Source organism: Euleptes europaea, chromosome 17 (assembly GCF_029931775.1).
Source record: "Euleptes europaea isolate rEulEur1 chromosome 17, rEulEur1.hap1, whole genome shotgun sequence".
Lineage (NCBI taxonomy): Eukaryota > Metazoa > Chordata > Lepidosauria > Squamata > Sphaerodactylidae > Euleptes > Euleptes europaea.
Genome location: NC_079328.1, coordinates 26,064,491 through 26,078,032, shown reverse-complemented (window position 1 = coordinate 26,078,032; position 13,542 = coordinate 26,064,491). Strand labels below are relative to the sequence as shown.

General features: G+C 51.2%; 1 protein-coding gene across 1 annotated transcript in view; it reads right to left on the bottom strand.

The window, feature by feature from the left end:
* Positions 1–703: 703 nt before the first annotated feature.
* BCAR1 (BCAR1 scaffold protein, Cas family member) overlaps positions 704–13,542 on the bottom strand; it is a 49,951-nt gene continuing 37,112 nt past the window's right edge. Inside the window, exons 3-7 of the mRNA XM_056862538.1 lie at positions 9,009–9,155; positions 8,188–8,295; positions 4,758–5,891; positions 2,978–3,067; positions 704–1,230 (exon numbers count right to left, since the gene is read on the bottom strand). Of these exons, the coding sequence (XP_056718516.1) occupies positions 712–1,230; positions 2,978–3,067; positions 4,758–5,891; positions 8,188–8,295; positions 9,009–9,155 (1,998 nt within the window). The 3' untranslated portion in view covers positions 704–711. The remainder of the gene's footprint in view (positions 1,231–2,977; positions 3,068–4,757; positions 5,892–8,187; positions 8,296–9,008; positions 9,156–13,542) is intronic.

The window sequence follows — 13,542 nt, the reverse complement described above, 5'->3', positions numbered from 1 at the left end:
TCTGGATTCTCAGTATTCTTTCCTAACTTATACAGGAGCTTCACCCCATTGTGGTTGACCTCTTTATTGTTGTACGTGGCTGCTGTTGCTCAGATTGGGCTCAAGCTGTGTGCGAAACCTAAAGACAACATCTGCTTCAGTATAAGAGGGAGGTGCAGTGGAAGGATACTTCCCCCCTTGCAATTTGGTGACCCATTGTGACCTTGGACCAAACTGAACAGTGGGACACATTCACTCAGACGTGTGTCTAGGGTACCCTGGTCTTCTTGACCACACAAGATAACAAAAACGCACAACACAAACCTTTCTCCCTCACCCCTCTCACTGCTTCAATTCTATGTCTCTTTATTTGATTTAAATAGTGCCCATTAACCAAACAATTTCAGAATCAGACAGGGAAGGGGAAAAAAAATAATTATTTGCCTTCTGTGACCCTGCCCCTGCCTGCCGTCGGGACTATAAATGTTACTCCTTGCCAGCAGGACAGGATTGGGCCTGCATCAGACTCTCTGGAACTTGCTGGCATGGAAGTCTGTCTACAGAACAATTTGGGGAAAGGGAGGAAGAGGGAGCAGCCAGCCAGCCAACCAAGCCACCCCTCTGTGTAAGGTCAGTTCAGTTGTCCGGTCAGGTATTTACAGGGAATGGCTTGTAAGCGGGCCTCCTCTTCACAGGGTGGGGGGGGGGGAGACGGACAGGTACGAATGGCCTTCACATAGCTGCCAGCTGCCCCAGCACCATCCGGAACTGCTGCGTGCTGTTTGCCAGCTCATGGACCCGCTCCACCATGTCCTTGGCGGCCGCAGGGGAAGGGTACAGGAGGGCAGCCGTCTTGGTGGTCGCCACGATCTCCTTGAGCATGTCGCAAAGCAGGTTGCTGTAGTGGGTGACCTTGTGGCGCACGTCCTGGGCCTTGGCCTGGCGTGACAGAGTGTCCCCGATGAAGACCAGCTTGTGGGCACTCAGGATGACGAACTTGCTGTGCGCCACGAAGATCTTGGGCGGCTGGTTGGTGCTGATGGCGGTGAAGAAGGCGTCCACGGCGTTGGTCAGGGTGGTGAGGTTGGCCTCGCACTGCTCCAGGTAGAACAGCAGCAGCTGCTGGTCGGAGGGGCAGAGGGCGGTGCCGCCCCCACGCACATGGGCGTAGTGCTGCGGTGGCGTCCAGTTGGAGAGGTCATTGTCGATTGGCTGGGTGACCTCCTGTTGCAGCCGCTCAAACTGTTTCAGCTGTGGGCAGAAAGAGTAGGAGGTTGGTTTGGCAGCAACAATCAAATGCACGAAGCTGCCTTGTGCTAAATTAGACCACTGGTCTATCAAAGCCAATTTTGTCTACTCAGACCGGCAGCGGCTCTCCAGGGTCTCAGGCAGGGGTCTTTCACATCACCTACTTGCCTAGTCCCTTTAACTGAAGATGCCAGGGATTGAACCTGGGACCTTCTGCATGCCAAGCAGATGCTCTACCACTGAGCCACGGCCCCACCCCACCCCCACTGGTTCTCCAGCGGTCTCAGGTCGAGGTCTTTGCCATCACACCTACGACCTGACCTTTTACTGGACAGAGCAAAGGTACCAGAGGTCAACAGCAAAGATTCAAAGAAAGAGAATTTTACAAAAAATGGTGTATAAAATTTATGAAAAGTGAAATACAAGAAGAATTAAATTTGTGTCACAAAATTTGAAATTTTGCTGTTTGTAATTTTGCTGTGTGACTGTTTATATTTGTTAAGAATCGTTACTTACTGTGAATGCAATTTTGGATGTGTGACTTTGTAAATAGTGGTCAAGTGTTTTCGAACATTAGATACTGATGTACCGAGGAACAGCACGCACCAAGTTAAAATGGATACTAGTCATGCTGCATACCTATTCTCTCTAGTATCAGAGGAGCAGGCCTATTATTTTAGGTGCTGTGGAATACAGGCAGGACAATGCTGCTTCAGTCGTCTTGTTTGTGGGCTTCCTAGAGGCACCTGGTTGGCCACTGTGTGACTGGACTGCTGGACTTGATGGGCATTGGACTGACCCAGCAGGCCTTTCTTATGTCCTTATGTTCTTAACTGTCTGTCATACTGTGACACAAATTTAATTATTCTTGTAGTTCCATAAATTTTACACACAATTTTTGTAAAATTCTTTTTCTTTGAATCCTTGCTGTTGACCTCTGGTAACGTGTTGCTTTGCTTCTCTGACATTCTGGGGTCTTCCTTTACCTCTTTTCTATTTCCTTTTTTACTGGAGACACTGGAGACTGAACCTGGGGTCTTCTGCATGCAAAGCAGCTCCTCTGCCACTGAGCCGTGGCCCTTCCAACCTCCACTGACTGTGCCTCCATCCACAAGAGCAAACTTGAGACCTGGGCTTGGTCACCGAGCGTCATTGCAGGCCATGGATCCTCACCAGGCCCGACTTAGGGATGAACGACTCAGACAGCCCAAGAAAACAGGCTAGCTATTCACACACACATACACACATTCCCAGCAAACATGGGGAGAGAACCATGGGGTGAGAAGGGTGTCTATGGATGGCTTCTCAAGGTTGGAACCAAACAGAACAGGCCTGAATAGGGGAAGGCAGCATGCATGATTCTTCACTAGGTTCTGTGCTGTAGAAAAGTTACATTTCACTAGCTTGCAGCCCAATCATGTGCAAGTTCAGTCCAAAGCAATGGGACTTATTCCTAAGTGAGCACGCATAGCTGAAATGATTCCCAATGGCACACTGTTTTTTTAACTGAGCATATTCTATACTTGATTCATTTATTAAGGAAAAGACAGATTCACATAGTAGTAAAGGCAAGCTGTTGGTGGAACTGTACTCGTTGGTGTTGAAATACAATTAAAATGTTCCCAACTGGGCCAAGCTCAAAGGGAACCTAACCCGGCTTTTGGCAGAAGCTGGGTTTGCACAGCGCTGACTGGCCAGTCCCAGTGTCAACTGCAAAGCGATGGAAACCCTATAAGTCCATCCTACTGACCTGCTGCTGCTCCAGTTGGCCTTTGCCTTGCCGGATGATGTTGCCTCTCTCAAGCAGCTCCTTCTGGGTCTTCTCAAACTCTTCCTTCCCCTAGTTTCAAAGGATGTAGAAAGTCAGGGGGGCCTGGAGGTCTCCTGGAATTATAACTGATCTACAGGCAAGAAAGATCAGTTGCCCTAGAGAAAATGGCCGCTTTGGAAGGGCCACTCTATGGCATTATACCTCGCCGAGGTCCTGTTGCTCCCCAAACACCTCCCACCCCAGAATCCACTCCCAAAATCTCCAGGAATTTCCCTGCCTAGAAATGGAAACCCTACCCAAATGTCACTTGTAACACAACAAGTTTATACAGCCCTGTGTTTAGTGGTGGCAGATCCCAAAGACATAATCTTCCCAGACCCCAAACGATCAGTTAAGTACAGACTGGGCCAAGAATAGAAACAGCACTGGGATATATTGAGAGATGCTAACTTGAGCCAAATTCTACCCCAACAGCAGTGCTGTCAGCACTAAAAAGGGTGCCCCAAAACTGCTGGGCCCCTAAGGGTGTCGCCTTCAGATGGTGACCTCTAGAGTGGAAGCCCCAGTACAACCAGAACTGGTGGTGCTGGTAGTGGAAAGCTCCCTTTGTGTATCCAATGAAGAGGGCATTAGTACACAACAGGTTGTTGGTGGTGGAAAATGCCGTCAAGTCGCAGCTGACTTATGGCGACCCCATAGGTTTTCAAGGCAAGAGATGTTCAGAGATGGTTTGCCATTGCCTGCCTCTGTGTAGCAACCCTCGACTTCCTTGGTGGTTTCCCATCTCAGTATTAACTAGGGCCAACCTTGCTTAGCTTCCGAGTTCTGACGAGATCAGGCTAGCCTGGGCCATCCAGGTCTGTACTGAATGGGGAACAAAAATGAATAACTGGCATACTCAGGTGGGGAGCCAGATTGGTGGTGACAATGGAGAAGCTTAAGCCACGCTGCTGAACACCAGCTCTCCACTACTGAGTACCTATGTCCCAAATAAGAGGCATTCTTGTGGCCACTGCACCTGGTCCAAAAACGCCACAGCTTCAGGAGTTGAGAGACAGTATGGTGTAGTGGTTAGACTATCAGACTAAGATCTGGGATAAGAACGTAAGAAAGGCCATGCTGGCTCAGACCAAGGTCCATCAAGTCCAGCAGACTGTTCACACAGTGGCCAACCAGGTACCTCTACACCTGCAAGACAACTACAGCAGCATTATCCTGCCTGTATTCCACAGCACCTTAGGCATGCTCCTCTGATCCTGGAGAGAATAGGTATGCATCATGACTAGTATCCACTTTGATTAGCAGCCATGGATAGCCCTCTCCTCCATGAACATGTCCACTCCCCTCTTAAAGCCTTCCAAGTTGGCAGCCATCGCCACATCCTGGGGCAGGGAGTTCCACAATTTCAGATCCTCACTTTGCCATGGAAGCTTGCTGGTGACCTTCAGCCAGTCACTCTCTTTCAGCCTAGCCTACCTCACAGGGTGGTTTGTCATGAGGATTAAACGGAAGAAGGTAGAACGATGCTTTGGGTCCCCATCTGGGGGAGAAAAGCGGGGTATAACAAAATAAGAACAAACAGCCTGGCTTTGTGAACTGCAACGGGAGCAACCCAGTGGGAACCAGAGACAACCGAGGTGGGGCCTGGCCTCCCCGTAATTCCGCTCTTTTGAGCCACGCTATGGAGGGGACAGGGGCAGTCTCGGCCTTCCCTCCCACGATACGGCCACACCTCCCCACCCTGCCTCCTCAGCCCCACCTGCAGGTGCACGTAGTCATAATCTTCCATCCAGCCGCCCTCGCTGTTCTCGTATTGCCCTTCGGGCGAGTCCTGCGGCAGGAACTTGGGCGGAGAGGGCAGGGGCCGGGACTGGATGCTGCTTGCCTTATCGGTTGGGGCGCCGTGGCCGAGGCCGCCGTCCCCCAGGGAGGCAGGGAGCGCCTTGGTCTGTTTGAAGAGGAGGGAGGCGTTGCCGTGCAGGAAGGAGGCCAGGTGCTTGGTGTCGTCGGGCACCCCCCGCGAGTACATGACAAAATGCTCGAGGTCGTCCGGGGTGCCGGGCTTGCTGGGCACCAGGGCGCTGGGCGCCCACCCGCAGCTGTCCAGCGCCTGGCTGTGCCGCAGCAGCGCCTGGTACACCTCCTCCATCTTCTGCAGCTGCTTGCTGAGCTTGGAGTAGAGGGAGCGGTCGGAGGCCTGGGCGGCGTTGCTCACGGCGCCGCGGGCAAATTCCAGCAGTTCCCTGAGTGCCCCCTTGACGCTCTCCGCCGCCCCCTGGAGGTTGGCTGCTTGTGCCTCCAACTGCTCCGGGCTGCGCCAAGCGCCACTGATAAAGGACATGAGGTAGGAGATGGCTGTGCTGACGTTGTTCTGGAGCCGGGCCAGCGTCTCCATGGCAACTGCCTGGTCGAGGTGGAGCTCCTTGTCTGGGGCCTCCTTGACGGGCACCATGTCCAGAGAGGAGCTGGAGAGGTTGCTGCGGGTGCTGCCCGTGCTGGAGGCCGAGAGGCGCTTGCCGTCGCTCATCTTGCCCTCCCTGTCCACCTGGGGGGGCACGTCGTAGATATAGTCGCCATCCCCGTCCTTGCTGCCCACTGGCACCTCTCGCGGGATGTCGTAGACTTCCTGGCTCGCCATCTTTCTCAAGCCAGGTGGGACGTCGTAGATCTCCTGGGCCTCGGGAACACCCTTGTTGGCAGCCGGGGGCACGTCATAGACATCTTCAGGCAAGTAAGGTTCGGCAAGCGGCGCTACATGGTGGGCTAGGATAAGTGGATGCCGAGACGGGTCAAAGGGCTTGGGCTTGCAGAAGGCAGGGGGTACGTCGTAAGTCTCCTCCCGCGTTGGGCCGTCTGGGACATCCTTGCTGACTGACGGGGGGATGTCGTACACCTGCAGGGACATATCGAAGACAGCACTGAACCCAATGTGTTCCATAGCCTACCTCATCCTTTCCTTTCCTTCTTTGCTCCTATGACCCATAGGTCCTGAGCAGTTATTTCTTAGAGTAAATGTTATATTTGAGGAGCCCCATGGTGCAGAGTGGTAAGCTGCAGTACTGCAGTCCAAGCTCTGCTCACGATCTGAGTTCGATCCCAATGGAAGTCAGTTTCAGGTAGCCGGCTCAAGGTTGACTCAGCCTTCCATCTTTCCGAGGTCAGTAAAATGAGTACCCAGATGACTGGGGAAGGCACTGGCAAACCACCCCGTAAACAAAGTCTGCTTAGTAAACGTTGGGATGTGATATCACCCCATGGGTAAGGAATGACCCGGTGCTTGCACAGGGGACCTTTATTTTTTTAATGTTGTATTTGGATCTCTATCCATCAGCAAAAAGGGGACTATGTTGTCTCTTGTTATGGGGGCAGGAATTCTCACCGATATGGGGGTGATCCATTTATCTCGGGTGTTTAAAGAAGGGGCATTCCATCATCTTATGAGATAGGATGTCAATTTTCTTTGAATTGCATGAGCAAAGTCTGTCAGAATATAGTAGATTTCTATATTTTCCGTTTAATACTGCTGAGGGTGCAGCATTTAAACAGGTGCCATAGCCTACCTCAATTACCCTAAGATCTTTAGCTTCTACTCACAGAAACTGCGGGCCATAAAAAGCTGCTGGGCAAACTCAGGATACCAGCTCTGTATCATCTTATGGATGGCTGGGTTCCCCGAACAGCAAAATAGAAAGACGGCACATTGGGGAAAACCCCAGGACTGACTAGGCCCAGCTAGATGGACGAGGCTACATGTACTAAACACTACACAAACAACAGGCAGATTCTTAGACGTCAATATTAGTATGCAGAAGAATATTTCAATATATTTTCCTATTCTTGCGCAATTTATTCTGCTTTGGCCAGCCAGTCAAAGTTTTATAGTCTTGCACACTAGTGGCTTTCAAAGGAAAAATGAGACAAATCTGTGGAGGATTAAGAAGAGTTGGTTTTTAAATGCCGATTTTCTCTACCTTTTAAGGAGAATTAAACCGGCTTACAATCTCCTTCCCTTCCTCTCCCCACAACAGACACCTTGTGAGGTAGGTGGGGCGGAGAGAGTTTTGAGAGAACTGACTAGCCCAAGGTCACCCAGCTAGCTTCATGTGGGGAATCAAACTCGGTTCTCCAGATTAGAGTCCACCGCTCATAACCACTACACCACACTGGCTCTCTTAATGGCTACTGGCCATGATACTTCGTCCCTGACTCAACATTCACAGATGGTATACCACTGAATATCACTGCCTATGAGGAAAATACCAGGGGAGGGCCTCTGGCAGACCACTTTTCGAATTTACACTAATCTGTGAAAACTTCAAGAGTTAGAAATTCATTTTCAAAATCAGCCTGGAGACCAGATACTTGAATCTTGCTGGCCATGCAAAATTTCTGCAATTGTGATAATGCAGAATGCATTGTCAATCTGAAAACCTTGTGCTTGTGTTGATGCAAAGCGGAAACCCAGCAGCCACACATATTGGGAGCACGCGTATCCCTGCGATGCACCTGATTCACATGATTGCTGTATCGTGTAAATAGGGCGAAGCGTGGATTTTCCACGGGGATATAGCTTCTATTTACACAAACCAGAACCCTAAAACACCAGGGTTCTGGTTTATATGAATGGAAGTTGTACCTGTATGGAAAGTCCATGTGTTGCCCTATTCACAGGACGAGTGAATCACGGTCCTCAAAACACTTGGCTGGCAGGCTTCCATTTCTGTGCAAACGGAATGCAGAAAGCCATAGTCTTGCTTGTGTTTAGCCAATAGTGCCAGCGAGGTGTAGTGGTTAAGAGCGGTGGTTTGGAGCGGTGGAGTCTGATTCGGAGAACCGGGTTTGATTCCCCACTCCTCCACATGAGCGGCAGAGGCTAGTCTGGGGAACTGGAATTGTTTCGCCACTCCTACCCATGAAGCCAGCTTGGTGACCTTGGGCTAGTCACACTCTCTCAGCCTCACCTACCTCACAGGGTGACTGTTGTGGGGAAGGGAAGGTGATTGTAAGCTGGTTTGATTCTCCCTCAAGTGGCAGAGAAAGTCAGCATATAAAAACCAAGTCTTCTTCTCTGCAGAATAACCATTGTGTGTTTCCGGAACACTGTTAGCCAGCCTTACCCCCCGATTTCTCTGCCCCCCTAATAAGTATTTGCCACCTGAGCCAATGGAAATGCCATTCCTGTCACTTACCACCTGCAAGCCCTTTTCCACGCTGGGTGGCACGTCATAAATCTCCTGGGAATGCGATAGATCCCGGTTGTTCAGGCCCTTTGCTGCCAGGGTGGGCGTGTCATATACCTGGGAGAAGGAAGAGAACAGTATTTAGATGCTTGTTCTCGCTGAACGCTGCAACAGAGGCCCTGTTTCAAGTGCTGTGGGCCAGTGAGGGAAGAATTAGGGTGACAAGAAACAGGTGCTTTTGGGTGGCGGCTCCATCACTGTAAACTGGCCAGGATAACATGTCAGGAAGGCTGGCCAGATAACCTGTCCTGCTGCTTTTAGATGTTGGTTAAAACCTTACGTTTATTTTAGAAGGTGATTGGATGTCTTCATCAAATACTGTTTTATACATAATTGAAAAAATACATTCCCATATCCCACCGGCTCAGACCTGCGAACCTAAGTAGCAAAACTGTGGAAACAGGGGTTCAGAATGCTCTTCCATGTCCCAAAATGGGGGGACGATGACAACCCCCCCATGCAAACAGAAACCTAGCACAGCAGGAAACAGGGTGGGGAAGAGATACCGCCCCCCCCCCCGATATGAGGTTCTTTTTTCTTCCATGGAGGGAGTTGCTGGGAGGGGGGGGGGTCATTGTTTTGAAATGTGGATGAGAATTCAAAATTGGGAGAGAAGAACTCCTTGTTAGGATCTAGCCTAGCAATTTGGGATCGGGGCCACCCCCATACTGCCACTCCCCGACCCTCTAAAGCAGCGCAGTCTGCTCTACCTACTATGTTTTCTTCCCCCCTGCCTCTGTGCACCCATAGGGAAAGGGGGCACCGCTTACCTCTTGACTGCACTGATTGGTCAGCAGGCCCCGTGTCGGTGGCACGTCGTAGATTTCTTGGAGGTGGCGGGGAACGTCATACTCATCCTGTTCTCCTTTGGGGGAGTCGTAGACGTAGACCTGCCCTACGCGGGTTGGGACCACCACCTGTGCAAGAAAGAGACAAAGACCCCTCTGAATTATAGATCACCTCCAGTCGACAGAGGTCAGTTCCCCTGGAGAAAACGGATGCGTTGGAGGGTGAACTCTATGGCATTGTACCCCACTGTTAGGGAGCCAGCGTGATGTAGTGCTTAAGAGCGGTGGTTTGGAGCGGTGGACTCTGATCTGGAGAACCGGGTTTGATTCCCCACTCCTCCACATGAGCGGCGGAGGCTAATCTGGTGAACTGGATTTGTTTCCCCGCTCCTACACACGAAGCCAGCTGAGTGACCTTGGGCTGGTCACAGCTCTCTTAGAGCTCTCTCAGCCCCACCTACCTCACAGGGTGTGTGTTGTGGGGAGGGGAAGGGAAGGTGTTTGTAAGCCAGTCTGAGTCTCCCTTAAGTGACAGAGAAAGTCGGCATACAAAAACCAACTCTTCTTCTTCACTGAGGTCCCTGTCCTCCCCAGGCTCCATCCCAAAATGAGGAGGAGGAGGAGAGTTGGTTTTTATTTGCCGACTTTCTCTGCCACTTAAGGAAGAATCAAACCGGCTTACAATCACCTTCCCTTCCCCTCCCCAGACACCCTGGGAGGCAGGTGGGGCTGAGAGAGCTCTAAGAGAGCTGTGACTAGCCCAAGGTCACCCAGCTGGCTTCGTGTGTAGGAGCGGGGAAACAAATCCAGTTCACCAGATTAGCTTCCGCCGCTCATGTGGAAGAGTAGGGAATCAAACTCGGTTCTCCAGAACAGATTCCGCCAACCCGGATCTTGCAACCCTACATGGAGAGTACATTCCTGTCCTTAAAAATTCTCCTTTTCAAGGCCCCAGCGGCGCATGGGATGTGTTTAACCCTTATTCCAGGAGAGGGCACTGCTCACTCGCAAACAACGTGTGACTGGCTGGAAGGAGCCTGGGCCACCTTGCAGCAGGCTCTCTGTCTTCAGGGAGGGCCGGGGAATGACATCATGTTCTATTTCTGGATCCGAGTAAATGAGGGGCTTGGAGACCAAAGGCTCCCAAGCGCAATCAGTGCTCCTTCCCCCTTGTGGGCGGCCCCTCCCCGAGAGGAGGAAGGCGGGAGACGGAGCCGCCTTCCCGGGCCGCTGAACCACTCTGCAGAGAAAAGGGCCAGCTAGCGCATGCACATGGACCGTCAAAAACCCAGAATGAGCACAGAAGCACGGCTTTGCAAGTTCTGCCTGGGGCCATGTGTCCTCTGTGTGCACGCCTTCGTTTGCTTATGCTCATGTAGACATAAGAAGAAGAAGAAGTTGGTTTTTAGTGTGCACGCCTTCGTTTGCTTATGCTCATGTAGACATAAGAAGAAGAAGAGTTGGTTTTTAGTGTGCACGCCTTCATTTGCTTATGCTCATGTAGACAGAAGAAGAAGAAGAAGAAGAAGAGTTGGTTTTTAGTGTGCACGCCTTCGTTTGCTTATGCTCATGTAGACATAAGAAGAAGAGTTGGTTTTTAGTGTGCACGTCTTCGTTTGCTTATGCTCATGTAGACATAAGAAGACGACGAGTTGGTTTTTAGTGTGCACGCCTTCGTTTGCTTATGCTCATGTAGACATAAGAAGAAGACGAGTTGGTTTTTATATGCCGACTTTTTCTACCACTTAAGGCAGACTCAAACTGGCTGACAATCACCTTCCCTTCCCCTCCCCACAACAGACACCCCATAAGATAGGCGGGCTGAGAGAGCTGTGACTGGCCCAAGGTCACCCAGCTGGCTTCAAGTGGAGGAGCGATTAGCGTCCGCCGCTCATGTGGAGGAGTGGGGAATCAAACTCGGTTCTCCAGATCAGAGTCCACCGGGCCACCGTTCCAAACCACTGCTCTTAACCACTACACCACACTGGCTCTCACGTGCACACATCACATGCACACACAACAAAGCACCTTAAGCTCTGCTGCTAGGTCAGCTTGAATTCAGTGGCTCAAAAACAAACTTGCAACTTGAACTAATAACGCCGATTAAGCCAGTTTATTTCAACGGCTGGCTTAAGGGACTGAAGAACACACCGTCTTCGTTCTGGGTTTGAAGACAGCTTCCCACAGCCCTGGCCTGTCCCCAACACTAACAAGTCTTCACAATCTGTCCATAGAAGCACCAATTCCATGGCTAACCTAACTGTACAGTTAATGGTCCCAGTGATCACTGGGTGTGTGTGTGATATTTTTAATGAAACACTTCCCAGAATCCTAGGGCATAATTCTCTGATGCAGAGTACAAAGGATTTCTGTCATCCAGGTTGCAAGAGATCAAAAAGCTGGCTACACTGCCACAAAACAGAACCCTCTGCCCATTAATCTGCTCTGCCCCTGGAACTGGGAACCCAGAGGTGGCCCGAGCAAAGCAGATATATAGCAAGTTAGATGCCTGCAGAGGAACAATTCCAACCACCAAGCCAACCCGCATATCACATTCTACCCACAGATCTCCCCCAATCCAACTGTGCAGGTGTGTATATCTGTCTATCTACCTGGATACAGAGAAATTAAGATAGTCAGCGCTTATATTACATTGCCCAGAAAAGCCCACTAAGTTTTAAGTGGTTGTTATTAGCATACTGAATGAAAAGTTTTAAAGGCCATGTAAAATCTTTTGCATTATTTGCTTAGACAAACATCGTTTTAAATCTGTTACAGTGAGTAGTGGTGTGCCAGATTCCAACAGCAAGAGCGCAGTGGCACATTGCTATCTATGACTGTGTCACATGAACACATGACACCGCCTTAAATGAAGTCAAAACACTGGTCTATAAAGGTCAGTATTGTCTACTCTGACTGGCAGTGGGTCTCCAGGGTCTCAGGGCCTCTGACATCACCTACTGCCTGATCCTTTGCTGAGGATAAAAACTGGGACCTTTGGCATGCCAAGCAGATGCTCCACCACTGAGCCACAAACCCCTTATTTAAGGGGCCTCGTACTGAGTCAGACCATTGGTCTACCAAGCTCAACCTTGTTAACCCTGACTGGCAGCGGCTCTCAAGACGTTTCAGGCACAGGCCTTTCACATCACCTCCTACTTGATCCTCTTAACTGGAGATGCCGGGGATTGAATCTAGGACGCCTGGCATGCCAAGCAGAGGCTCTACCACTGAGCCACAGCCTCACTTCCAAGCCACAGCCCCACATTTTCAGCCTTGAAACAAAAGAGGAGCCACTCACTTAACTGGTGTAAGTGACTGATAAGAGATCATTATAGCCCCTGCAGACAACCGTGCAGAAGACACAAGACTTTTCTTCGGCTAAGGTTGCCATGTCGCTTAGATTGGCGGGCAATTGTCCACCATCCAGTGTCTGGCTTGGAAGCAGGGATTGCGTGTATGTGCCGCCGTGCCGATGCGATCCCATCACTTCCGGTTTACACCTGGAAGCCCCGCATAGCAACGGGTCTTTTACCACTCAGTCTTCCAGTATGGCGCTAACCTGGATGGCCCAGGCTAGCCTGATCTCGTCAGATCTCAGAAGCTAAGCAGGGTCAGCCCTGGTTAGTATTTGGATGGGAGACCACCAAGGAAGTCCAGGGTTGCTGTGCCGAGGAAGGCACTGGCAAACCACCTCTGTTAGTCTCTTGCCATGAAAACCCCAAAAGGGGTCGCCATAAGTTGGCTGCGACTTGAAGGCACTTTACACACACACACACTTCCAGTATGAGTGGTAAAAGGCCCGTTGCGATGCGGCGCTTCCGGGTGTAAACCATAAGTGACGCGATTGCATCAGCACGGCCATACATGCACGCAATCCCTGCTTCCAAGCCGGGTGCCGAATTGGCGGGCAATTGACCCCTACCTCAGCTCCGCCCCAAAAACCTCCCGCCGGAGCCGAGGAGGGTCCTGGCAACCCTATCCTCGGCCCAGAATCCAGCCCTGCCTGGGGCGTTTGCTCCCGATCCTCGGGTTCTGCTTGCAGAGCTCCCGCTCGCTTCTCCCGCCCTCCTGCGTCTCTACAATACCCTTCAGCCTACTTGCCAAAGGCAGGAAAAAGCAACCAGGTCAACAGTGGCCGAGAAGCGCGAGCAGGAACCCGGCAGACCAAACCTGGCCCCATGCCAGCCCGCAGCAGCTCTTTCTGAATTATCGACTGCTCTGCCAGGCTGGCTCTATCCAAATCCATTTCAAGGTCAGGCAGCTGCAGCTGCTGAATGGAGGACAAACACACAGCAGGGTGGGGCAGGGTGACTCCTGGCACACACAGACTCCTCGCCGAGACAATGCCTTCTTAAGGGACGTTCCCTGGGCTTCCAGAGGTAGCATGTCAGGCCACTGTGTTGTGGTGGTTAAGAGCGATGGTTTGGAGTGGCGGACCGGGTTTGATTCCCCACTCCTCCACATGAGCGGTGGAGGTTAATCTGGTGAACTGGATTTGTTTCCCCACTCCTCC